Source organism: Panthera pardus, unplaced genomic scaffold, assembly GCF_024362965.1.
Source record: "Panthera pardus isolate Hobbes unplaced genomic scaffold, ASM2436296v1 HiC_scaffold_25, whole genome shotgun sequence".
NCBI classification, from domain to species: domain Eukaryota; kingdom Metazoa; phylum Chordata; class Mammalia; order Carnivora; family Felidae; genus Panthera; species Panthera pardus.
The window spans coordinates 30,524,245-30,551,207 of NW_026526821.1; the positions used below are offsets into that span (position 1 = coordinate 30,524,245).

The 26,963-nt window shown below is 45.7% G+C and overlaps 2 protein-coding genes across 3 annotated transcripts in view; one reads left to right on the forward strand and one right to left on the reverse strand.

The window, feature by feature from the left end:
• Positions 1 to 23: 23 nt before the first annotated feature.
• LOC109274755 (pantothenate kinase 2, mitochondrial) lies at positions 24 to 14,105 on the forward strand. The gene is made up of 5 exons (XM_019462629.2): positions 24 to 248; positions 6,060 to 6,236; positions 8,295 to 8,418; positions 10,283 to 10,408; positions 13,850 to 14,105. Exons 1-5 carry the CDS (start codon positions 136 to 138, stop codon positions 13,898 to 13,900), a joined length of 591 nt encoding a protein of 196 aa, XP_019318174.1. The 5' UTR covers positions 24 to 135; the 3' UTR covers positions 13,901 to 14,105.
• Positions 14,106 to 17,413: 3,308 nt separating this feature from the next.
• The window catches only part of RNF24 (ring finger protein 24), a 79,006-nt gene continuing 69,456 nt past the window's right edge, over positions 17,414 to 26,963 (reverse strand). For both annotated transcript variants that reach the window (XM_019462631.2, XM_019462630.2), the window contains 2 exons: positions 24,409 to 24,488; positions 17,414 to 23,436 (listed from right to left, as the gene is read on the reverse strand). In XM_019462631.2, the coding sequence (XP_019318176.1) occupies positions 23,298 to 23,436; positions 24,409 to 24,488 (219 nt within the window). In that variant the 3' untranslated portion in view covers positions 17,414 to 23,297. The remainder of the gene's footprint in view (positions 23,437 to 24,408; positions 24,489 to 26,963) is intronic.

A 26,963-nucleotide genomic window follows, 5' to 3' on the forward strand; every position in this document is an offset into this window, starting at 1 on the left:
TTAAAAGCATTCGGAAGTACCTGACCTCCAATGTGGCTTATGGGTCCACAGGTATTCGGGATGTGCACCTGGAGCTGAAGGACCTGACTCTGTGTGGACGCAAGGGCAATCTGCACTTTATACGCTTTCCCACTCATGACATGCCTGCTTTTATTCAGATGGGCAGAGATAAAAACTTCTCGAGTCTTCACACTGTCTTTTGTGCCACTGGAGGTGGAGCGTACAAATTTGAGCAGGATTTTCTCACAGTATGTATTTTTTTCAGCTTACATACAATTTATGGTAATCTGATCGTTAAAAATAATACCAGTAGCAAGTGGTGGAATCATTTCCATTTCTAATGGAACTTGAGTTTTCACCCGATTAAGATTAGAGAGATGTAAATCAAGTCGTAGTCTGGAGTTGCCATCTAGAGATTATAATAAGCTGTGATAAGCAGTCTGAGGAACTACCTACGAGGAACAGGTCATTAGGTCTGAAACTATGAGGGGCGTCTGGCTGGCTCATTTGGAAGAGTGTGTGACTCTTGATCTTGGGGTCATGAGTTTGAGCCCCATGTTGGGTATAGAAATTACTATTAAAAAAAATCTTGGGGCACCTGAGTGGCTCAGTTGGTTGAGCTTTTCACCATTGATTTAGGCTCAGATCACAATCCCAGCATCGTGGGATCAAGTCCTGTGTCAGGCTCTGTGCTGAGTGTGGAGCCTGTTTGGGATTCTCGTTCTCTCTGTCTCTCTCCCCCTCCCCCTCTTGCCTTCTGCCCTTCTCCCCCGGTCACTCACACTCTCTTTTTCTAAAATAAAAAATGTTAAAAATCTTCAGCAATGAGATTGGAAAAATAATTTTGGGGCACCTGGCTGGCTCAGTTGGTGTAATATGTGACTCTCGATTTCAGGGTCGTGAGTTCAAGCCCCACATTGGGCATGGAGCCTCCTTTAAAAAAAAAAAAATTAAAAAAAAAATGTCATTTAATGTCATAAAATTTTTTCCAGGGGCGCCTGGGTGACTCAGTCGTTAAGCATCTGATTTGGGCTAAGGTCATGATCTTACGGTTCATGAGTTCAAGTCCCACATTGGGTGAGCTTGAGTCTTACTTCTGGTGAGTTTGTGCCCTGCATCGAGTGAACATGAGCCCTGCTTTGGGTGAGCCCTGTTTCTCTCTCTCTCTCTTCCCCTTACTCACTTGTGCCCTCTCTCTCTCTCTCTCTCTCAAAAAAAAATTGTTTCCAATTTTGTCTACCACATAATTTTTCTTGTCCCCCTCAATTGTTTCCTGGCAAGGTTACTATTAAAAAAACAAGGAACACTGGTCCAAAGCAGTGGCCTCTTGGTCTCAGGGCTAGTCTGAAATGGTTAACAGCAGAGCCTTCTCTCCCCAAATGCCTTCTGATGTGTACTGTTCTGCACTCTTGTTATATGTGTCTCTGAATCATGTCTGGATGCTGGGGGAGTGCCAGTGGGTGCCTGACTTTGTTTTCATTTAGTAACACTGTGTGCAAGGCCTTGAGGCTAGGTCCATTGAGGGTGGATGTGGTTGTGGGGTTAGGTGGGAGAGTAGACAAGTGAATTGGCCAAAACTCTGACTTTCAGGGTCAGAATAGATTGAAAATATCTTCAGTGTCTATGGTTTTTAAAAAAAATTTTTTTGTGTGTTTATTTACTTTTTGAGAGAGAGAAAGAGACAGGGGTGAGCAGGGGAGGGGCAGAGAGAGGGAGACACAAAATCCAAAGCAGGCTCTAGGTTCTGAGCTGTCAGCACAGAGCCTGATGAGGGGCTCGAACTCATGGACTATGACATCATGACCTGAGCTGAAAGACACTTAACTGAGCCACCCAGGCATTCCCAGTGATTATGTTTTTAATGCCACTAATGAGAATGTTATTCTAGAGATTCTGCCTTTGCCTTTGTTGTTTTACCTTTCTTTTTTTCTCCATGTGTCAATGTGTGGTTTGTGACATCCTCTTTCTTTGTCTTCTTTCTCCTGACTTTCTCCTGTTACTGACCATAATCCTAATATAGAATTGACATGAATTTTTATCAAGTTTTAATATTCTTTGCCTGAATTTCTTTTGGTGGTTGGTTTTTAGTGGTTTCTCTTCCAGCAGTGAGGAAAGAGGAAGTTTAGTTGGAGTAGAGACGGTTCCCTTCCTTTGTGGAAACCTCATAGTGGACTCTGGATCATAACTGATGGGTAAAGGAGAAAACTTTTTGCAGGACCCTGTATAGATGCCCTTTGGAACATATTTGAAAACCATTCAGGCTGTTTCCAGAGGTTCAGCATTGTATGGTAATTCAAGGGGACGGTGCAAAGTGAATTTTAGACCTTAGAAATCAGTTCTTAGGCTTTCGGGTTTCTCATTTGAATGCAGCAGTGCTGTCCTTGAAAATTATAGGAAAATGAAATGCCTATCAAATGCTCTTTGTGCATTAAGAGTAACTAGTATTTAATAAACCACAGTGGAATGTTTTTTTAAAATACTGAGTTTATTTTGTTGCCTTTTTTTTTTTTTTTAATTTGAGAGAGAGAGAGTGCAAGCCGGGGAGAGGGGCAGAGGGAGAGAATCTTAAGCAGGCTCCACGCTCAGTGTGGAGCCCGATATGGGCCTCTATCTCACAACCAATCTCATGACTGAAATCATGACCTGAGCTGAAATCAAGAGTTGGACGCTTAACTGACTGAGCCACCTAGGTGTCCCTACTTTGTTGACTTTTAATGTGAATCAAATTTCTTAACATACTGGGTTTGCTTGTTGGTGTAACACATTATGTTATGAATACCTTGCATTAGTGAAATTAGCTATGCATTTATTCGTCTAACTATCACTTAGGGGCTGGGATTCATTAGGAATTAGCAGGACACTCAGGATGACAGGAATTCTAGAAAGGAAAAGGAAAAAAAAACTGTAGAAGGAAAAAGGAGACCAACTGTTTGGGCTCCACTAGGCCACCAGTGTAAAATGATGAAATGAAATGAAAATACAGAAAAGGAGATACAGAAGAGGAAATTCAGATTCACATGCAGGAAGTTGGTTTTGAATTCATCTCAGTAGAGAGGGCATGAGCAGGTGCCATAGGGACAGTGATGAATACTTCAAGGGCTTGGGTTTGGTCAGAGGAGTAATTTAATATTCTTACTTAGGGATTAAGGATTAAGATGAAGTTACCTGTTAATTTCCCTCTTTGCTGTGGATCAGAATAAATTGAGTAGAAATGTAATCAAGTGAGAGTTGACTTAAATGGGGAGGACTTGCAGGGCTGGACCCACTTGTAAACAGAAGTAGGTGCTGTAAGGGGGTTAGGAGGCAGTTTTTACCTTTGTCACTCAAATATGTGGAGTGTACGTGCTTGCAAACATTCACGTGGGTTAGAAGTTCAGGAAGTAAAGTGGGGAGTTTTTTTTAATGTTTATTTTTGAGAGAGAGAGAGAGAGAGAGAGAGAGAGATCGATCAAGCAGGGGAGGGGCAGAGAGAGAGGGAGATACAGAATCAGAAGCAGGCTCCAGGCTCTGAGCTGTCAGCACAGAGCCTGACACAGAGCTCGAACTCATGAACCTGGAGATCATGACCTGAGTGAAAGTCAGATGCTTAACTGACTGAACCACGCAGGTGCCCCAAGTGGAGATGTTTCTTTATGCCATCTCTCCAGAGTCACCACTGTTAGAAGTTTATGTATCTTTTTAGTGTTCTCTGCATGACTGTATGACACACACAGGTGCATGTAAACTTGGCTTTACACATAGGCAAGTTAGTTAGGGTCACGTATTATGAAGTGTTTCTCAACTTGCTTTTTTGACTGACAGCATGTCTTGGAGTTCTTCCCACCTCAGTTCTTATTTACTGAAGATCCTTTTCGTTCTTAATTGATCCTGTACATTGCTTTCTAATATGAATAATAATCATTCTGTTATTTAAGTGGATTACATTGGTAACACTTGGGAATTTTGATACTGCTAAAATCTTCTCATCCTCCAGGGACTATAGTTGGTTTATTTTTTATTTATTTAAAAGTTAAAAAAAAAAAGTTTATTTTTGAGAGAGAGACAGAGTGTGAGTGGGGAGGGGCAGAGAGAGGGAGAATCCAAAGCAGGCTCCAGGCTCTCAGCTGTCAGCCCAGACCCTGATGAGGGGCTTGAACTCAGGAACTGTGAGATCATGACCTGAGCTGAAGTCAGACACGTGTCCGACTGAGCCACCCAGGTGCCCTGTAATTGGTTTTAGATAGTGAAAAACCTTATTACCTTCTAATTATATACTTTGCAGCCCTTTGACGTCTGTTTATTAATAACAAAGTGAGGCCTAGTTTGATACTGTTCTACAGCTTCGAAGATGGTTGTTCAGAGGGTAGATGTCTGAGTCCTTGTGGCTCCTGCCTTGTGTCACCAGGTGTTTGAGTCACTTGAATTTCTTGGAGTTGGCTTTCTAATAGGGCGGTGATCTCACCTGTGCTCCTGACTCATGGTCCCTGTGAGTAGATATCTTGTTTTCTGCTTGGGTTTTGGGCACATTTCTCTAGCTGCTGCAGTGGTTTGTAGATGGAGTGTATTTGGGTCTGTCTAATCAGATCGTCCCTATGTTTTTTGTCTCCAGCTTTGTTCTGTAAATCATATGTACGAATAGTACACATCTGTGAGCACTTCTATGGTTTGTTTAATGTAGAGGGGTGCCTTATTAAGCAGAGTTTTTATTTTTGGCTTGTTAGAAAGTCTGAATGTATTTTTATTTCATTACAGATAGGTGACCTTCAGCTTTGCAAACTTGATGAACTAGATTGTTTAATAAAAGGAATTTTATACATTGACTCAGTTGGATTCAATGGACGGTCACAGTGCTATTACTTTGAAAACCCTGCTGATGCTGAGAAATGTCAGAAGTTACCATTTGATTTGAAAAATCCATACCCTCTGCTTCTGGTGAACATTGGCTCTGGGGTTAGCATTTTAGCAGTATATTCCAAAGATAATTACAAGCGGGTCACGGGTACCAGGTAGGTCTTTTATATAAAGGTCATTGTTCTTGATATTGTGATGAGCTAAAACTGAGTTTTCAGGTATTGCATATAAGTACACCTTTAAGAATGTGTTAAAATTATGTGAAAAGTAAAAAAAAAAAAATGTGAAAAGTGGTTTTTTTCTGGAATTATGCAAACAAATATCATTTCCCTTTGAAAATTCTGATTTCTTGACTTTAATCTGTATTGTTCAATATTTCATTATCATAGTTCGGTAAAATATTTCATTGGCAGATTCGTTGAAGCCCACAGTCCCTGCCCTCAGATAGTATATGATGTGCATATACCATAAAGTTACCAAAGCTACTAGTTAGCATCTATAAGGAGAAGACAAGGCAAGATCCCAGCTTTGAAACTTGGCCTGGATTTTATACATACATGTGAACATGCACACACTCACACTCACACACCCACGGGATGATCTGAGATCTAGAAGGTGAGGTACTGAGCAACAGAAACATGATTGGAGGAGGGTAAGCCGAAAGGGGTGGAGAAGTGAGTGGCAGGCAAGAGTGAATATGCTGTGGTTTAAGGATTAGAGATCGTTAGATGCAAAACAAGGAGCTGGGGTTTGGGATAAACAAGGTTTTTTAACAGGTGTGAATTAAAGAATGAGAGGAGTAATTTGGGGGGAGAAAACCGTTAATGGAGGAGTTCTTTGCGGGGTGGGGGACTGATGAGCCAGGATGACAGGGGGTTTAGAGAGACAAAGGGAGGAGGTGTTAGCGTGGCCTGGGTGTGTGGCGGGCAGATCTGCGCCCAAAGCTCCTGACACTCAGCAGATGCCCATACTGCACTGGGGGTGCAGGCAGGGAGGTGAGCCCAGTGTTTTGCCTCACTGTTTTTGGCTCACGTGAGTATGTACCTTCAAGGTATGTATCAGGCGCCCTGAGTTTATCTTTCTGCAGTCTTGTCTGCCAGTGGCATCTGCAGGATTGGGTTAGGGCAAGAGTGAGTTGATGTACGGATACAATTTTCAGTTCATAAATAATTACCTTCCCGTTCTTATTTTTAAAATGTTCTAATACTGTGTTGTTTGTTTTTAATCAGTCTTGGAGGAGGAACTTTTTTTGGTCTCTGCTGTCTTCTCACCGGCTGCAGCACTTTTGAAGAGGCTCTGGAAATGGCATCTCGTGGAGATAGCACCAAAGTGGATAAACTAGTTCGAGACATTTATGGAGGGGACTATGAGAGGTTTGGACTGCCGGGCTGGGCTGTGGCATCCAGGTAAGGGGGCGTGTGTGTTCTGAGAAAGACAGGAATAAGATACTAAATATTGGATGTATCTTTTTCCTTTTAAACGGTTTTATCCAGCTATAATTTACATACTGTAATGTCACCTGTTTAAAGTGTAAAATTTAGTGGTTTCAAGTATATTTACAGAATTTTGCAGTCATCACCATAGTCTAATTTCAGTACATTTTCATCATCCCAGAAAGAAACCTTCTATCCATTAGCTGTCACTTCCCATTTCCTCTACCTCAGTCCTTGGTAAACACTCATATATTTTCTGTCTGTAGATTTGCTTGTTCTGGACACTTCATATAAATGGTGTCCTATTATGAGATTTTTGTGACTGGCTTCTTTTCACGTAGCATGTTTTCAGGGTTCATCCATGTGGTAGCATGAATCAGTAGTTTGAATTTCCATGTGAATTAAAAAAAATTTTAATGTTTTTGTTTAGAGAAAGAGAGAGAGCATGAGCAGGGGAGGGGCAGAGAGAGAGAGAGAGGGAGACACAGAATCCAAAGCAGGCTCTAGGCTCTAGGCTCTGAGTTGTCAGCACAGAGCTGGATGTGGGGTTTGAACTGGTGAACTGCAAGATCATGACGTGAGCTGAAGTTGGATGCTCAACCAACTAAACCACCCAGGAGCCCCTCCATGTGAATTTTACCATCACCTTGTCAGTGGCTGCAAAAAAGGCATTTAGGATTTTGATAGGGATCCTGTTGAATTTGTAGGTCATGTTGGAGGGTATTGCCATCTTAACATTATCAAGTCTTCTGATCCAAGATAAAATGTCTTTCCATTTATTTAGAATTTTACTTTCTTTTTTTTTTTTTCGTTTTAATGTTTATTTTGTTTTGAGGGGAGGGGCAGAGAGAGGGGGAGAGAGAATCCCACTGTGAGTGCAGAGCCAGATGCAAGGCTTGATCTCACAAAGTGTGAGATCATGACCTGAGCTGAAATCAAGAGTTAGATGCCTAACTGACTGAGCCACCCAGGTGTCCCCTGGAGTTTTGCTTTCTTTCGCCAAAGTTATATTTGTAGTTTTCAGTGTACGGTTGTTACACTTCTTTTGTTAAATAGATTTCGAAGCATTTTGTTCTCTTTGATGCCATGGTAAATGGAATTCTGTAAAAATTTTATTTTTAGCTATTTAGAACACTTGTTTTTTTGTATTGGGACACATTAAAATTTTTTTTTAATGTTTATTGTATTTTGAGAGAGAGTGAGAGTGTGAGTGGGGGAGGGGCAGAGAGAGAAGGAGACACAGGATCCGAAGCAGGCTCTAGGCTCTGAGCTGTCAGCATAGAGCCCAACGTGGGGCTTGAACTCACGAACCGCACTTAACCGACTGAGCCACCCAGGCACCCACACGTGATTTTTTAAAATGATAGTAAAGGCCCACATATATATGTGCTTATGTGCTAATTTCAGGGACTTTGTAAATGCTGCACATTTTATGTTTGAGTTTGCAGCTTTTGTGCACTGTTAATCACTTGCTTTTCTGATTGGGTTTGTGTTTTGATCGGTTATTAATGTAGCAGTGCTGCTCTACAAGTACTTTGAAGTACTTGGTCTTCTAGGGAAATCTGACACTCTTCCGTAGTTGACTCTGGGACGCCACTTTGCTTTACTCTGATAAAGCAGTTTCCAAGCTGCGAACGTGACCATTCAGCTGATCGGTATGGCTGCGCAGCTGGGACCGAATCGCCAATAGAGGTGTCTCCCTGGAGCTGTCCTCTGGCTGTGGAAGGCACAGTGGCGCCTTAGAGTGGATCTGATGAGGTCCTAACTGGACGTACAAAGATCTGTTATCAGTGCTAGATGTCACTGGGAGCTGTGGGGAAAGGCATTTACTTACTCAGAATGCTTGAGCGGTTTCTTCCAAGTTGCATTTCTCTTTGAACAGATGCTCTGTTATTTTGTAATAAATGGTTTGAAGATTTGAACAGTGTCGCCCTAAAAGTCGCATTTATCTTAGTAGAGTAACGTTCAAGTTCCGTTGGGCTGTGTTGCCTTTTGGTTCAGTGGCCGCATGTTTTTTTTCTTCCTTCACAGCTTTGGAAACATGATAAGCAAGGAGAAGCGAGAGGCTGTCAGTAAAGAGGACCTCGCCAGAGCAACGTTGATCACCATCACCAACAACATTGGCTCAATAGCAAGAATGTGTGCCCTTAATGAAGTAAGGGGACCTGGATTTCTTTAGATGCTCTGAGGAGAATACAGAACTTACTAAGTGGGCCTCAGCCCTGTGTACAACGTCTGTCTTGTCCGCACAGTACCTGAGTATAGTTGTATGGGGTGGAGTTTCATTGGCCATGTTAAAGCTCTTCAAGTGTAGACTGCTCTTAACTGATGTTTTTTCCTCAGTGAAGATAAATATTGCCACTATGTAAAAGTAAAATCACATCTTTTGAGGGGAAAGTAGGAAGGTAGGAAGGCAGTGAGAAGTCCTGGTGATGGGGCAGCAGGGGGCGGGGGGGGGTGGGTGGGTTGTAGGCAGGGTGGACAGCAGCCCCATCGAGCCTGGAGTCCCCGGGAAGGCATCCGGAGGAGTCGCCGAGGCCGGGAGAAGAGAGCGGGCAGCCGAGAAGCGCTCGCCCCGTGCGCCGCCACGAGCTGTCTTTGTGCTTTCAGCTTCTTTACAGTGCTGCCTTGTAGCATTCGGGTCAAGCAGCATTGTACAGGGCTATGAAAGAACCGAGAGCGGCCTTCCCCGGGGTCCCGATGCTGCGGCTCCGCCACTTGTCCCTGCTCACGCGGTTTTGCTTACATTTACTCTGCTCAGTGGATCGTGTAGGCATGCGGCTTAAAAAAGAAACTTCGAAAGGCACAAAAGGGGATTGTCTCGTTTTTAATTAAAAAGCTACTGTATCAGCATCAAGTAATTAAAAACATTCTTCATTTGAATATGTTAGTTACTGTTTTCTTTATCGCTTGTTCCTTTTCCTGTGCTTTTATAAGATATATTAGTTGGTGTCGGTGTACGTGCCAATTGACATTTTTTACTCAAGTATTTAAAATTACACAGCTGTGTTCTTGGTTTGTTTCTGTGTCATGTCACTCCCGTAGAGCTGGGTGTGGGTTGCTCGCCAGTGATCGTTCTGCAGTAAGGCATTTTTAAGCGTGAAGCTTTTCTTTTGAATTTTACTCTTTTTTTTTTTTTTTAAATGTTTATTTATTTTTGAGACAGAGAGACAGAGCATGAACGGGGGAGGGTCAGAGAGAGAAGGACACATAAAATCTGAAGCAGGCTCCAGGCTCCAGGCTCCGAGCTGTCAGCACGGAGCCTGACGTGGGGCTCGAACTAACGGACCGAGAGATCATGACCTGAGCCGAAGTCCGACGCTCGACTGACTGTGCCACCCAGGTGCCCTGGTTGAATTTTACTCTTGATGAGGGACTTACTCAGGAGCAAGGTCTCTCATGTAGAGAATATGACTGTACTTACGCGTTTTGGTAGGAATTGCCAAGATGCTTTGTACCAGGGCCGCATTAACTTAGATCTGTTTAGGCAGTGAACGAATGGGTTGGTGTTACCACAACTTTACTCACACTGGGGTAGAATTCCAGTTAGTTGTTCTGCTGCTAGCTTTTAGTAGGTTTAAAATATTACTCTCTCGGATTACTGGTGAGGTTGAATTTTTGCCCCTTATATTTCTTGTATAATTTGCTTATTTGTGTCGCTTTCCTTCGTTTGAATTGGGGGTCTTACTTTTTTTTCTTTCCTTTTTTTTTTTTTTTTTTAACTTTTCTGTATAAAACTTTTACCAGAAGTTATTGTTTGTCATACTTAATACAAATGTTTTTCCTAATTTGTATTCTCTTGTGACATTTTCTGGCATGGCTTGAGGTGGGTCCAGAGTTGTCTGGGTTCAAATTTAAGTAGCCTTGGACCAACTAGATTAAATGTAAATACTTTTTAAATTTTTTGCTCAGCAGTCAAGTTGCTGCTAAAAACTATGCACGTGGTGCTGTTTGGGGTAGCTTTTACGAGAGAACAGAAATTAAGATGAAAACTAATTACCTTTTTTTAATGTGCTCAGAACATTAACCAGGTGGTATTTGTTGGAAATTTCTTGAGAATTAATACGATCGCCATGCGACTTTTGGCATATGCTTTGGATTATTGGTCCAAGGGGCAGTTGAAAGCACTTTTTTCGGAACACGAGGTAAGCGGACTTATTTCTCGCGATGTGTTACGAGTGTAAAGGGCATGCAGTTCCCACCGCTTGGAACTCGAAGTAGATGTGAAATGGACTGCACTGCAGTTCTTACTTAATTTTTTGTAGACGTATGATATAGGGTTTAACTTTGTAATGTTCAAAAGCAATTTCTTACCTGATTTACTGCAAGGGAAATTTTTGGTTAACTGTGAATGTCAGCAATTTAAGATTAAAACAAATTTATTTCTTTATTTTGAGAGAGAGAGCACGAGCACACACAAGTCGGGGAGGGACAGAGACGGGGAGAGGGAATCCCAAACCGGCTCTGTGCTGATAGCACAGAGGGGCTCAGTCTCATGAACTGTGGGATCATGACCTGAGCTGAAATCAAGAGTAGGACACTTAACCAACTGAGCTACCCAGGCACCCCTGAACGTTAGCAATTCTAAAGAAAAAAAACCTTGATAAACATTCACCTCTATTTCTAGTGTTACTTTTTTCCAAACCATCCATTATGTTTTTCCCATTACATTTTGTAAATGCACTTGGGGTTCTGCTTTTTTCATTTTGATGTTGGCTTTTGTGTATTGATACAGTTCATGGGCCACTTATATAAGATGTGTGTTCTGAAAACAGAGAAATACATTCCAAGATTAGAACCACATAAGAACCTCATACCTAGACAGGCTAGAAATGACAGAATGGAAGAAAATCATTGAATTGCTCCACTTGAAATTCTGTATGGGAAAGTGCCTTTCTATTTTTCCAGTTTGGGGAAAAAAATAGGACCATAGCTATGGAGGGGAACCTCTCTTCTGTCCCCTTGCTTGTGGGGCATTTGAACTATTTATTTCCAGTGTTGCTGGATCTTAGTGCTATCACAAACATTTTTCAGAATTGTTTGTGTATATTTACTTAATAGTATTTATAGGAATCGGCAGAATAAGATTTGAAGTGCTACAGGGATTGCTTTTTCCGTTAAAGTTGCTCTGAGTTTTTCCTGTTTAAGTGCCCTTATTAAGTTCATTGTTAAAATTCAAGGTGCACAGATTCCCCTTATCAAAGCTTAAAGGTTAGTCATCTAATTGTTTATTTTATTAAAAAAAAATTTATTGAATAAATTTGACATGTAACATTGTGTAAGTTTAAGGTTTACAGCTGGTCACTTTGATAAATTTATGTGCTGGGAGGTGGTCGCTGGTGTGGCCACCTGGCCTGATGTGATGGTGCTGCATTATTACTGGCTTTGCTTGTCCTGCTGTGCATGAGATCTCTCTGGCTTATTTACTGCCCGTCAATTTGTACGCTTAAACATTTTTTGCTTTTAATGTTATTAATAAATCGGTACCAAATTATCTTTCAGTTTCTTACATCTTTTATATATATATCTTGCTTTTTGTGATTTTTGACCTGTTCTATTTTGCTTTATGTTAGAATAAAAAGAAACTCTCTTTAATGTTACATTGCAGTAGAACTTTCCTCCTGCTCCATTTCTACCTCTTGAAACTTTCCTAGGCAGAATGTGGAGATTCATTTCTTAGGTTAACTTTTCTTTTTTTTAATCTTCACACCGTAACAGTTATAATTTGAACACTTTGTGGAGTCTTGGTTTTACGTTTTGTCATTCTTACTGCCTGCTGACTTCATGTTCCTCTCTGGTTATGCTTGCTGGCCCCGCTGTCTCTTTTCCAGTTGCATCTAGGCTTCTGACTCCAGTGTTGATCGCCGCACTTGTGGAAATTTGATATGTTAGGCTCTGACATATGAAGCCTTTTCCCCTGTGAAGTCGGGAAGTGAAAGTTTTGTATAGATTTCTCTCTGCCCTCTGTCTGCCTTTGCTGTTCTCATCTTAGCATTTTGTAGCTTGTAACGACTTACACCTTCTGCTCGGTGGTGGGTTTTGGGTCTTCAGTGGAGTGCATTACATTGGTTAACTTCATCTCTTCTTTTGTTGCAAAATAAAAGATCCAGAAGGCCACGGGAAACAGAGTGCGTAGCCAGCTACTAAAACGAGTGCCCGCCGGTGAGCCCACCTGAGCCCACCCTCCGCCAGCTGGTGCACTTGTGGGTGTCCTCTCAGGATGCTCATCGTGTAGCTGGCTGTTTTTAAAACCAAGAAACAGAGTGAGAGGAGAGGCTTCAGCTTCTCTCTTGTGTGGCCACGTTTCTTGGAGAAGCTTTCCTTGGAAAACGGAGTGGACTTCAGTTGTTTATGATATTTAGAGACCGTTAGCACGTTCTTTGCAATCCGTCAGCATGTCTTTCAGGATCTTCCCACTTTCCTTTTTCAGTCGTTTTTGTCTTTCTTAAAGGACTTTGCTAACTGCCCGGCTAGCTCAGTCAGTAGAGCATGAGACTCTTAAAGGACTTTGCTGTGGCATCTTATCCCTTGGAGACCTTGACGGATCCTGTATCCGGGTAGGACTGTTCTCTGAGGCCCGCAGGCACTGTCTTTTTACCAGTGTGGGTTTTGTCTCATTTTTCTGTTACAGTCCTTTTCTTTTTCTTGTCTGTTTTTGGGTTTTCATGTCTTGGTTCTTGGTTGTATTTGACCTTGGCTACTTACTTCTGGAGATGGGCTTGCATTGTCCTCCTTTAGCTGCTGCTTCTCGCTCTCATGCCTCTGCTCTCTCTCCAGGCTCTTCTGTTGCTCTTTCACATGGTGCTTTTCTGTCTGTGTCCCCCTCTTCATGTCCCATTAGGGCACGGTTGTCCACTCCTCTGCTGCCCGCCTCTGCCAGTGCTGCCCCGACCACTGCCTTGCTCCAAATGCAGACATCCAGTTACTTCCTGGGTGCGGCTGCTTGGCTGCCTGGGGCACTCCAGCCTTGCACGTGCTGTATGGAAGCCGTTCTTGCTCGCCACATCTCTTGCTCCTATACCCTCGTGGCTGTCACCAGATGTATGGGGGACACCTAAGCCTCCCTGCTGCCCTCTTCCCCTTCTTCAGGCAGGTCTTGAGTCAGTCCCAATCTCTTCTTGCTCTCCTTTCCATCCCCAGCCCAGTCAGGCCCTCCCCCTCCATAACCTGCCCCTGCCACCCCCACCCCTACCCCCCCAGCTTTTCCTGCCCCATCAATCTTCAGGTCCCGTCTTCCCTTCATTCCTGAGTTGTCTGGAAATGCTCTGGGCCTCTGCTGCTTCTCACATCCTCCTTCTGCAGGAGGCAGCCCAGGTACGGGCTCTTTCCAGAGGGAACTGAGCTGCCATGGGCTTCATAGCTCCTGCAGCCCTCACCGTGGGTTTTGGTCTCACATGCTGGCATGCCCGGGTGTTTTATACATCCAGCCCTCCTCCTCAGCCTGGGAGCTCCTTGGAGCTCAGCAAAATAGGTGCTCAGTATCGGGAATTAAGGGCACTGTTGGCTTTAACACTAGTAATCATATTTAGGTAATTTAAATAAGTCTAAGGAAAATTGCTCTCATTTGTGGTGTACTTTTTTTTCAGGGTTATTTTGGAGCCGTTGGAGCACTCCTTGAGCTGTTGAAGATCCCCTGATCACCTGGGGAGGGTTCCTGGAACATTGCACAATGGGATCTGTGAACTTTTGTTTTTTAAGAGACTCAATTTTATGATGGTGTACTACCCAAATCAAAGCAAGGAAGGATGAGTGTATTTTTCTAAGTCATCAAGATAAATCCTTAAAAATTTAGTCGAAACTAGTAACCACTAAGGAAAGATACATATAAAAAAAAGTGGACATCCACTTTTTTATACATATAAAAAAAAGTGGACATCCATACATATAAAAAAAAGTGGACAACCACATCCACGGCAGTGAGGATTTGCTGTAGTTAAGTTGCTCTTCAGTATAGCTTTGTTAAACCTGCCATGTGTTTTTGAAATTCCCCGTGTCACTTACTGGGAGCCACTTCAGGGGAGAGCTGTTCAGTGTTCAGCTGGCTGGTTTTGTGTCTTGTTGAACTTGCTAAATGTAAGGCAAGTACTATATCTTGTAATCTCATCACAATGTAGTCAGTATAGCCTTGGAGATCATTATCTGTGAATTAACTCTGGTGTTCATTTAGCCTCTGTGTGAACATATTGAAAAACATGTTTTATTTAAGGTTCTGCAAACTTAAGAGTAATTCTGTACTTGTAATTTTGGCAATTGAGCAACTTTGGGGAAGGGCAGTTCCAGGTTACTCTACACTGCAGATCCTGGGAAGGTGTGTCTGGAAAGATGGGACTTAGTCCACCCTGGGAAGAATGCCCTTGGGGCGGCGTGGGGGGGTGGGAGGTAGGGAGTTAAGCGGAGTTAAGCTAGTAGAAAAAGTGCACCTGGAAGACTAAAACCAGATTTCTCGAATCGACATTTTCAGGGAATCGGGGAGAATCTGATTGTTTCCGGCTGGTAGAAAGTGAGGAATTGAAGTCCATTGATTAACTCCTGGGGGCAGGGTAGGGAACTTTTGCCTTCCTCTCCCACTCAAGGTTTTTACTTGCTGGAAGCTGGCAAGGCTGGCTCTGAGCTTGGGATAGGACTGAGTATGAGGGCTGCATGTGTGAGGCTCAAAAGGCAGCTTGAGGAGTCTTGGTAGATAGAGATTTAAGATGGAGTCTCGGTAGAGATTGACTTAGAGCGTTTTCTTTCTGCTGTGCAGAATAATTTAAATAACCCTTCCCCTTGGAGATAGAATATTGTTTGGAGTCTTATCTTGTGTATTTTTGTGCCTGCATTGCTGTTGAAGGCCATGAAAGGTCTGTATAAAGCAGCCTTTGAACTAGAAGGTAATCTCAAGGCCCTGCAGCCTCCTTGCGCCTGGCAGGGACCTAGGTTGGAAGAGTGCAGGGCTGGGTCACCAAGGGAGGAGGGGCGGCCAGATCCCTTGGCACCCTTTTGTGTTGGCCGCGTGGGGGCAGCAGAGGCACGTGCCAGCTCTGGGACCAAGGGCAGCTGCCTGCGGGGCAGGGAGTGGCCATTTCTTAAGGGCGCCCCTCAATGCAGCTGGGCACCAGCGGGTTGTGGGTACTGTCAGCCTGGTGCAGGCCAGCAGAACTGGAGGAAAGCTGTGGGAATGGGACTTGTGGCTCCCGGGAGCCAGTCAGCCTCTCTTTTGCTGCTGTTGGCCTTTGCGGGCCTCTGCCCGAGTCCCCTCTAATCTCGTCTGCGCTTGGTGGCCCCACCTTCCCTACAGCCATCAAAGACCATGTCCCTACCCACCTGCTGATACGCAGTTGTGCTCCTGGGAGCCCCTGTGCCCCAGACCCTCCTCCCCGCTTGCTCTTCTCCAGAGGAGGTGGGGGAGGGAGGGAGCCTGCTTCCCTGGTGGAGACCCAGGCGCCTGTGCTGGGGTCCCCTGCTCTCCCCACACGTACTGTGCTCATGAGGCTGTGACCAGTGCTTACATGGCTGGCCTCATACAGCCTTTGTTCTCCCTGCAGTTTAATGGGAACAGACCTGCCTGAGGTCACACAGCTAGACCTGGGCAGAGCCGCCTCCTGCATTGCGTTCACCTTCCGTGTTCTGCATCCTTGCCACTTCCTGCTCTTGAAAGGCTGCCTCTGTGACTTCTCTGCACTTTGTGTCCAAAGTGTCACTGCCTGGGAGGGTGCCTGATCAGTCACCAGTGGGTCGTTACTAAGTCTAACGGACATTTCACGTCCTCTTCTTCCGTTCTAACACAGCAGACCCCTCTTGCTTTTCCTTCTGCCTCCCAGGCCACCTCTGCCCGTGCCAGCCACTTCTCCTCTGAGGACAGATCTTGCCAGCCCCCTGGGCGCAATTCTGGACTTCCCTAAGCAGTCATCAGCCCTGGACATTGATTTCCAAGGTAGCGGCCCCTCACAGCCCTTTCCTTTGAGTTGTAGCCCCCCGGCAAGGACTGCCTTCCCCTCTTAGCACTGTGTGTCCCCAAGGCCATCTCTGCACGGGAGTTGCTCACATTCTCTTCTGAGCCTGATCCCAGTTTACTGCCACTTTGCTACCTCTGGCTTGTGAGATGCATGTAAACTCCCACCGCCTGGCACCACTGCCAGTCCCTGGTGTAAGCTACTGCCGTCTCAGCAGCGTCCTTTCCAGTCTGCCCTCCGTGAGTTGGCGAGGGCCCCCCGCCCTCCACTGGAGGCAGTATGTGTACGTGTGGGGTGGCTGCGGTTAGGACCCAGGTGGGAAAGGAAGGTGGCCTAAGCCAAGATTGGAGCAGTAGACGAAGGCTGGGTTGCGGTGACTGGATAGTGGTGAGGGAGTCCCAGTGAGGCACCCAGGCTTGTTGGGAAGGCTTGGTTTTGGATTGCCAGGTCTTGATACCAAAAAGGCAGCTGAATATTTGGGTTGGAGATTAAAGACCTGCAAATGATGTCTATCTAGGTGGGAATTTAGTGAATATGAAGGTTAGAGGGAGAATAACTAGATGGGCAGAGAAGGAAAAGGCTGCAGAGCATGGTCTGAGAAGGGGCTGAGGGAGAGGAGCTCTCCAGGCACCTGCATTCAGAGGAGGTTTAAGAAGTGGTCCAGATTTGTTGCAGGGTCACAGATGGCCTTGAGGGGGCCAGTTTCCCCCAAGCTGCGGAGCCAATGCTGACCTGCAGGGCTTCTCGTGAGTGGCGGTGAGGAGAAACAGCAGTCACCATGGGGGGACTTTGGAGTCTAGGTGTGTTTTTTCCCTCCTGACAGAATAGTTGGTATTTCCAAGCCGGAGATGCAGCTAGAGAGGTGGGGGGCGGGGTGGGCTAGTTCCACCACCTCAACCCCCCTGGGCGCTGACTCCTGCATTTGTGAGACAGCTGGTGTGTCCCGTGGCATCTGCAGGGCTGAGGCCAGGGGGGCAGGTGGGGTCTTGGCCACCTCCTTCCTCGCTGTGGCCTGGTGCTCTGCTCCTCACCTCTGACCTGCTCCCTGCCCCATGGGGGTGCAGGCCCGAAGCTCCTTCATCACAATCACATGTTGCTGGGGACCAGCTCATTTTGATCAGAGCCACTTACCTTGACTTTCTGTTGCTACACAGGCTCAAGAGGGGTGTAGGTGATCTCAGGCTCCTCTGAGTTGAAGGGTACATGCTCGGCACAAAGTATTTTCAAAACCTGCTTTTTATTTACATTTAAGTCAATTACATGCATGTTTTGTTTTTAAAACAGGAGTAATTAGCCAAAAATGCATTAAAATTTTAAAATAGCAATTAAATATACAAAAATATAGCTTACAAAAAACTGCGGATGTTTAAAAATATTCTGCTGCAGAATTCTTAGTGTACAAACACGTCTATGAAACCTGAGGTTCAGAGTTTCATAAACTTTTTTTTTTTTTTTTTTTTGAGGGAGTTATACAGTATCTAGTGAGTAAACCCCAGTGGGCTAAACTACAGGACTAAACTACCCCCCTCCTTCCTGGCAATGATGTCAAGAAACCCAGAGACGACAGTTATGAGAAACACTCTTGGAAGACCAGGCTCTCTCCAGGAGGAGCTTCCCTAACACCGGCACCACCGGCCCCACCTACCCACCTGGCTGTAGCACGGCCTGGGAGGGACCGTGTGCAGCTGGCCCTAGATGCAGGTACAGGGAGCTGAGAGGAGCTTCACCAAGTACAGACCGGTCCCTTGACATTGGCGGGGACCACATTCTAGGTCCATGTCCCTGGAGCAGGGAGGGTGTTCTCCCTGACCTGAGAGCCACAGAAGTGAGCACTGGATTGGTAAGCAAGGGTGCAATGCTCGGTCTGAAAATGGAACCAAACTATTAGCATTTTGCAAAGTTGGGCTCTAAAGCTGAACCGGACAAAGACAAACTTATTGAACAAGCCCCTCTATTTTTCTTGTGATATTCCCACTCAAGTGGAAGCACAGTCCATGGCATGGGGGATCTTTCATTAATATTATCTACTAAAGAACCACTCTGGTTAACAACTGCAGATTTCACCAGAATTTAGACATTGTGAATTTAGACACATTCATCTCTTTTACTTAAGAAACTCGTAATAGCTGATGTGAAAGACATTCTAACCCAGGGCCAGCTAGTCAGGTGACAGAAGGGTGGCATTTCACATACAATTCCTTTCAAGTTTCAGGTTAGGGGCCTAAATTGCACTTTTAATCCAAGGAAAGCACTGGGCTGCTGCTCTGGGAGGCAGGAAGCCAGGGAGGGGGGTGAGAACCAATGTAGGAGTCCATGCCCCTCACCCTAGGGCTGCCTGGAAGAAGCAGCTTTGTAAGACATTTTTTTCTTAAAAGATTTCTGTTGTCGAATGGAAAAAATTCTGTGGCAAGCATTTTCTTTTTAATGTGTGCATAAAGAGTGGGGAGGGAAAGGGAGCAGAGCCAGGACCTTGAAGATGGACACTGAAGTGTGTGTATCTATGGTTAGTCTTGAGGAGACTGGCCACCGACCTGCTTAGCGTCATCTGAGACATCTGTCCCCCAAACAGAAGGATGCCTCAGGCTTCAGTTGCTGCTGCTTATCAGACTCCTGCCTCAGAAACACAAGAACTCGCCTAAGAAATGACAGTTGTAGCCAGACGTCACCCCATCGGATGGGGTTGGATGGGGACCAGGGAGGTGTAAAAGCTGTTGGACCTGGACGAGAGGCCTGCATTGCTGTTCTCAGCAACACAGCAGAGCCTGCTGTTGGGTGTCCTGTCACAGACCAGACTGTCCTTGTGCAGTCTGGAAACTGGTGGTGCTCTCATATTATCTGAGTGTGTGGTAAGGGTCAGGGAGGGATTGCTATTTCTGCTTTGTATGGAAAACTAGAATTTTAGTATGCTGCAATCAATAAAAAATGCCTTATTCAAAAGGGAATGTGATTGCAAAGACATCCTCCAATTATGGGCTCACCTTTTACAGGTATTCGGACTTCTGAGATGGCTCTTCCCCCATGAATAGGAATGCTCCTTGGATATACTGGTCTGGTATCACATGAGTAAAAGAGAAGAGTTATATATACACGTGTGTAATCCCTGTTTATGCGTAAATGGTCACTGGAAGGATCTACATGGAACATAGTGGAACACAGCGGGTGTTCAAGGGGCAATAAGTTGGGCTCGCTAGGTCAGGGATGCAAGGAAGACTCATGATTTGTGAATTATATGAAGGGATTACCTATTCAAAAATTTATGGAATAGCTGCCAAGGAGCACCATGGGCAAAGACAGATGGAGGTGACTGGCAAGATCAGGAGAGGAAAAGGAAGGGACCCAGGTAAATGCAGGCCTTACCCCAAGGGAGCTCCTGTATCTCAGGAGGCTCTTGCTGAGGTTTTGTTGCTACCTGAGCTACAGAGGAGCCCTATGTGACTGGCATGATCCTGCCTATAATAAGGAACTTCCACAACCCCAGGCCTACTGCCCACCAGGCTTTGGACATTGTATGGTCCTCATGAGAGCCAGCAAAAATGTCACTACAATTCTTAGAGGGCAGAGAAGGAAATCAGCTTCGGGAGGCTAACTTGCATAAAGACACATGGCTGGTGAATGGCAAGGGATGATTAAACTCACTCAGCACTTTTTCTGTCCAGAGCCTCCCCGTGTTCATTCCATAATTCTCAGAAAGCCTTTCAGAAAAACTACTACAGTTCAGAATAGCTTAGCAGAGCAAGACCAGGCCACAGAGGTGGCAGGCTTTGGAGTGGGGCTGTGGAAAGGTACAAATTGGTCCTCTAATGGGTCCAAGGGACTTGGCACTGGGGCAAAGGATCTTAATTTTGTCAAGATGTGTTAAGAACAGGCTATCTGGCAATGATGGAATGTTCCCTGTATTCCTCAGCTTAGACTTCCCCTTGGGCCATCTACTCGCATCTGGCCATTTCTGTCTAGTCCAGCTCCCTGCCTTGGTGGGCACAGGCTACGAGGACCTCACCTGCCAGGGACAGGCCCAACCACATCACACTGTGGCAGAGAGAAGCGGCAGATGACAATGTCTTATGCCTACTTAATCAGGAATCAAGTCAGGCTGGTTTTGTTCCCTGTTTCTAAAGCCACCTGAATTCAGCTGTACTCCTAGCAACAACTAGATAATGATGCAGCCACCCATGGAGTTCAGTTGGGGCTGAGTTACATTCTTTTAACCCACAGCATACAAGTAACATCCGATCTTTGAGCTGCTTAGACACAGCAAGACAAAGTAAAAAAAAAAAAAAAACAAAACAACCAAAACCTGCCATGTCACCCCCCAGTGGCCCAAGAGCAGACCAAAGTCCCCACGTGTCTACAGATTAACAAAAGATCACCAACAACTTCCCAACAAAAGATAGATGTGGCCAGGGTGGCCTCAGTGTAAGGTGTGAGCCTGTGCCAAGAGTATTAGGGGATCCTTAACTCATTCTTTAAAAAGTTCAGATGAAGATTTAACCTTGTCCACAGACAACTGTGTTTTAATCAGAATTGAAGATGTAAATTAAGCCCTGGCCATTGGCAATAATGACAGTGCAGCACAGAGTCCTGGAGGAGGAGGACCCAGGTCTGGGGAGCAGGTGCATTCAGGTTGTCTTGCTAAGAGTGGCAGGAACTACTACTCTGGGAGACACTGGCCGAGCTGCAGTGGGACACCGAGCCAAGAAAGGAGATGGTGAGCAGAGTGAATATTCACCACTCCATATCCAGCCCCACCCTGGTGAAAGGGTGGCATTTAAAAAGCCCTCCGCATTCACAGGTGTGGAGGTCACGTTAGTGGCACCTCGTGGGGGTTGGTGCCCAATGGAGAGTGCACGGCATTCTGGCGCTCTCCTCTAATGGCTGGAAATATGCACCAACCATATCAACTTGCCCTTCCTGTGACAGGGAAATGAACTAATCTACCCACACATACAGGGGCAGAAAAAAGCTGCAACTGATGAGTTATAATCTTGCCAAAGCTGTGAGCTGAAATCATTTGCAGTTTTTAGAGCATGCAAATTCCTCCCTTCAGGGGAAAAATTCTCTTTCCTGTTGGAACCTTGTAACAAGGTGAGATCTGTCCCAAGCCATCCCATGGGGAATGGTGGGTGTTGGCCACAACTGAGGCTAGTCTAGAAGCAGACCTACTTTTGACACTGGTCACTGGAAACATTTCACTGTAAACTGGGTGCTTTGCAGCATTCAACTCCATTGTGCTACCAACACAATGCAGAAATGGTGAAAGTAGGAGCGCATGAAAATCTTTTCAAGGATGCCCAACAGGCTAAGGCTTTCATATAAAAATACCCCACACTTCCTTGCTCTGTTGAAGCAGCCAGTTGGCGTGACATGAATAGGTCACAAGGAGGAAACAGCCAATTCTGACCAACTGGATTTGTAATTTTCCAAACTGGATTTTGTCCAGCACTTTCCTAGGCTAATGGGAATTTTCCTCATCTGACCCCAGCCATCTGAGCCAAGGACAGGTTCTGTCTCCCATTCTAAGATGGTAGAGACGAATCCAGAAAAAAATCCCTGGAGACATGCCATGAACAGAGTAGTAAAGCTTCCCCCATTCTCTCTCCATACCATGCAGACCACATTTCCAATGAGAAACTGTCCTCACTCACACCTGGGGAATGGAGCAGAGGCAAAGCTGTTGACGAAGAGTCCACCCTATAACAGAAGGAGGTGGAAAGCAGTGCCGTGGAAAAGAACTTTCTATCTGACCCAAAGCCACTTCAGATGGCAAATTTATACAGTATTCATGAATCCGAATGGACTCTTCAGTCATTTCTAGAAAAGTTGGACAGAAAGAGCCAAAGAGCAGCATGCATTTCTCTCCTATAAAGACACTTTAAATTACTTATCGCAAGTCTGAATACTGAGGCACACACCAATGGGTGAACAGCCCTACGGGAGCTTCCTGAAACTACTTACAATTTCAAGTGGATCCCTCGCTTCAGAATTACAGAAAGATCTTATTTGGGATGCTTCAAATTGTTAAAAAGCCAATGACAGGCATTTTCTCTTAAGTAGAAACACAGGGCAGGAGAGGGAAGGAAACGGAAGGAGTGGAGAGAGGCAAGGGAGTCAGCATCCTCTCATCTCAGCAGGGCCCGGAAGACTGGCCATTCTCAGGAAGAAGCTCCCCTTGGGAGCCATCTGAGAGGCTCACAGCAGCTCCTTACTGAGGCAGTGGGCTAAGACCAGCAGCTGCACTGGAACCCCACTGTAGGGGTGGGCAGCACCCTGAGGCTCCCTGGGTCACACACAGACAGCACATCCCCTGCTGGGGCTCCAGATGGGCGGCCTGGCTGGGCTTCACTGGGGAGTTTGGGGGGGGCGGGCAAGAATAAGAGGAAATGACTTCTGACCAAGCCTTTCCAAGCGCATCTAATGTGTTTAGATGATTTGATAAGCAAGTGTCATGAACTTGAGGGAGAAGGAGTGGCAAGGGGGCACTGCTGCTCTGTGGTAACCAAAGCCCCTGGGTTCCAAGATGACCTTATCAAAGGAACATAATGTGAAAAGCCTCGTTGGCACTGCCTCACCAATCACTGGCAACCAGTCGGGCTTCAACTGAGGTAACCGCTGGTTTTACTTGGCTCAGGGACTGCCAGGAGGGTCTGCTACTGCAAAAGCATGCACGGTCTGCATAGAAGCTCATCTGTCCGCAGGGTGGGGGCGGGGGGGGCGGGGGGGGGGCTTTAAACACCTGCCCTCAGTTCCCTTCTCTAACAGTCCTATCTTCCCTTCTGCTTGATAAAGATTCACCTTGACATGGAGAAAAGTATCTGGGAGACAGAGTAATGGCGTCAGCAAGAGACCCTCGTGAAATTTCTTGAACGTAACCGGAAGGCTTATCCATCATCCACTCCTCTTCTCTTGGCATGGGGTAGTGTCAGCGTGCTTTGGTTGTCACAAGACCCAGCAGTCTGGCTTCCCAGTGTAGCTGGCCCGAGTTCTTCATGAGGCAAAGGAAGTGGCAGCTGGTGCCCCAGGTAGAGCAGCCAACGCAGAGACCGCTTGTGTTCCTCCTGGCTCCATATGGATGTCGGATCCCACAGCAGTTTGGTCCTTGGGGGAGTTATACGATGTTCTCTGCCCCGGGCAGGGGCCCCTGCGGGGGTCCACGGTCCTGCTTACTGTGCAGCTGGGCCAGCTGCAGAACTGGCATGTTGCACAGTGGACATACTTTACGAACCTCGAGCCACTTAATAAGGCACCTGCAGGATGAGACAACACAGGAGGAAGATGTCAGTCCCAGGCTTATGGCGCCCCCTGCCAGATGCCTCATGGGTTAAACACATCTGCCCCTCTAGCCAGGGGCTGATGTGAACACTCAGATCCCAAGCAGCTCCACCAGCAGGTGGAGAATGCCTGTAACCCTCTGGAGAAATCAAAGCCTCTAATCTTCTAAAAGGTGATACGAATCAGCCACAGCATGCTATACCCTCGAATCATCCACGACTTCTTAAAGGATGAAGTACACTGAGGAGGGTGGTGGGAAGTAGGAGAAATAAAAGTTTTTAATAGAAATGAAAACAAAAAATTGTGAGAGAAGAGGGAATATTAGTATGTTGGCATAGGAGATGGCTTCACACTCCCACTTACATTCATACTTTATTTATTTTGATTTAAAATAACTGGTTTTAAGTTTTTAGGAATAGAAACTCTCGTTGGAAAATTCCATTTAAAGCAGCTGTTCGTAGCCTCAGCTCTAAGGAGGTGTGGGCTTATTTGGCCCTCTGCCCAAAGTCCTGCCTGGCAGTCATGTTCCACCACCCCGGTCCCTCCTGATGTCACGTATGTACACACACACACGTGCACGCACACACCTCACTCCACAGGGTGCGTTGAGCTTGCTGCATTGCAGACTAATCATGAAGCTGTCCGGCTTGTCTGGCACTGCTCTAAACCCACAAGTAAGTGGCTCAATGTGCCTCAAATTCAGGTCCCTTTAAATAATTCCACACCAGGGGCACCTGCGTGGCTCAGTCAGTTAAGCGTCCAACTTTGGCTCATGATCTTGCCACTGGGTGAGTTCGAGCCCCGCGTCGGGCTCTGTGCTGACTGCTCAGAGCCTGGAGCCTGTTTCGGATTCTGTGTCTCCCTCTCTCTCCCTCTGCCCCTCCCCCCTTGCTCACTTGCTCTCTCTCAACAAACATTAAAAAAAATAATTCCATACCAATACTCACTTTCTGTGAAAGGCATGCTTACATGGACAAATGCCCAACTCATCTCGAGGCTTGAAGTCTTCTAGACATACTGCACAGAGCTGAAAGACAATTGCACACATGAAGCAGAGTGCTAAATACTCTCCCAGGCCCAAAAGTAAAGTGCAGGCCCCCCGAAGCCAGCCATTTGAAGGGACTTACAAGGTCCCACAACTCCTTAAGTGAAAGAAGCAGGCTTGAATGGGCGAGGTCTTCTGAAGAGTCTCCTGCTCTTCCTGTCATACATCTTCAAGATGGAGGGCAGACAGGAGAAGACAGAAAGCAAGAAGCAGCTTCCTTTACTTCAGTAGTCAGAAGAGTCTGACTTGGCTTATTCTCAGTAGACAGGCTAAACATAAAGTGGTTGTCCTGGGTGGGTGAGGGGCTGGCTTCGCCAGGGAATGCTCTGCCCGCTCAGCAGCACGGCCCCTGAGGGGAGTGCTCATGCCCCGGGCCAGGCCCTGGAGCCCTCCTTTGGTTTTCACAACGTAGACACTATAAACTACATGGCACAGCCTGTGGTGACGTGCTTCTCACAGTCCCTGGGGTCCCTCACTTATGGGCTGCCTTGTCAACATCTTTGTCATATATAAAGTTATTCAAGAGTCTCTAATAGTTAAACTTACGAAAATACACAGACGGGGCCAGGCTCACTCTCTGACAGGTGGCTAGGCTCCACTGCCTGGAAAGAGGCCTTCACTTCCAACCACTACTCCTTGGGCACACAGCAGCGTCCAGAGACATCAAGTATTGTTGCATATACCCACTTCACAGGCAAGAAAACAGAGGCCTGGAGCCACCCTGGTGAGTGGCGGGACCTGGCTGAGGACCCAGGTCTGTTGCACTGATGTGCTGCTGTCCTACTTGTCTCCTGCCCAAAGGTTGAACTCCTCCCTGCTTGTTTCCCTGTCCATCTCCAGGGATCCTGATTCAACCGTCACCATTTCTTGTCCATCCAGCTGACACGGCCTCCCTGTTGCCTGTTTCTTAACCTATGATGTGTAGCCCAGTGTCTTACGTTATGTGATAGGCCACGTGGCTCTTGGTGCCCTGTGGCCAGTGCTGTGAATCTCAGTTTTCCAACACCCTTCTCTGGGGAGCTCTCAGGAGCCTTGTACACAGCAGATAGGATCTTCACAGGAGGAGAATGGTAACTGTCTTATCAAGACTCAGCCTTACCATGGAGACAGCAGGAGAGCAGGGGAGGAGGAAGGACAGAGAGCTGGCCTTGGCTCAGACACCCACTAGCTGTGGGACCTCTGTTCTCATGTGGCCTCTCAAGCTCTGTTCCTTCATCTGTAGAGTGGGGACACTACCTGCCCCACTGTCATCAGTTCAGACTGGGGACAGGGCTGAGGAGGCAGTAAGGCAGTCTACCAATACCAGTTGTTTTTATTTATGTTTAAATTTCATGACGGGAACACTGTTTTTAAGCCCATTTTTGACTTCTGCAGGAAGGCTGAGAACGAGCTGTGTGGGTAAAGGTGAGAAACTAGCAGTTCCAGCCTTGGGGGTGATTTTTTGGGCTTCTGCTTAAAAGGAGAAATGATGTTCCCATCTGGTAGGCATTCTGGGAAGGCCCAGCTTTCCTCCCAGCACAGGGAGGGAAACAGGGTCAGGACTGCTGGCTCTGCCCCGTGGAGATTCAGCACTGATCCTACCAAAGGGCAAGAAGTTGGACAAGCCACTCAATTTTAATTTGCTTATTTTTCTAGGATCCAAAATTAGATGTGTAGCCTTTTTAAAATGGAGTTACAATTAATGGTTATAATGTGCTATTATGTTGTTAAACAAATTCTAAAACCATAGTCACCTGTAAGGAAAAAAAGGTTAAATTCTGACATGTTAAGTGCCAAAGGTGACCAAAAGCAAGGGCAGTCATGAAGAGAAAAGCCTCCGATCTGACTTTTCAGAAGTTCCATGAAGGGCCAAACTAATTTTACAACTTTACAGGTCCTATTTTGCACTTTATAGTATTTCAACAACAAACTGCTTCTCCATTGTAACTTCCCATACCTTTTTAAAAATGGAGGTATATTTCACATAATATTCATCCCTTTAAAGTATACAATTCAGCATTTTTTAGTATATTCACAGAGTTGTGCAACCATCACCACTATCTAATTCCAGAACATTTCATTCCATGCTCCCAAAGCCCACACCCATAAACAGTCACTCCCCATTCCCCCTTCTCGTAGTCCCTGGCAATCACTTACAACTTTCTGTCTTGATGGATTTGTCTATTCCGGTCATTTCCAGAATGGAATGGAATCATGAAATGGTATCATACAATAAGTGGTCTTTTTTTGTCTGCCTTCTTTCATTTAGCAAAATGCCTTCAAGGTTTATTCATGTTGTATCATGAATCAATATTTACTTTTATGGCTAAATAGTAGTATGGATATACTATATTTGTTTATCCATTCATTAGTTGATGGTTACTTGGATTGTTTCTACCTTTTAGCTATTATGAATAATGTTGCTCTACTCTAAACAAGTAACACACGTTTTCAATTCTCTGGGTATATATCTAGGAG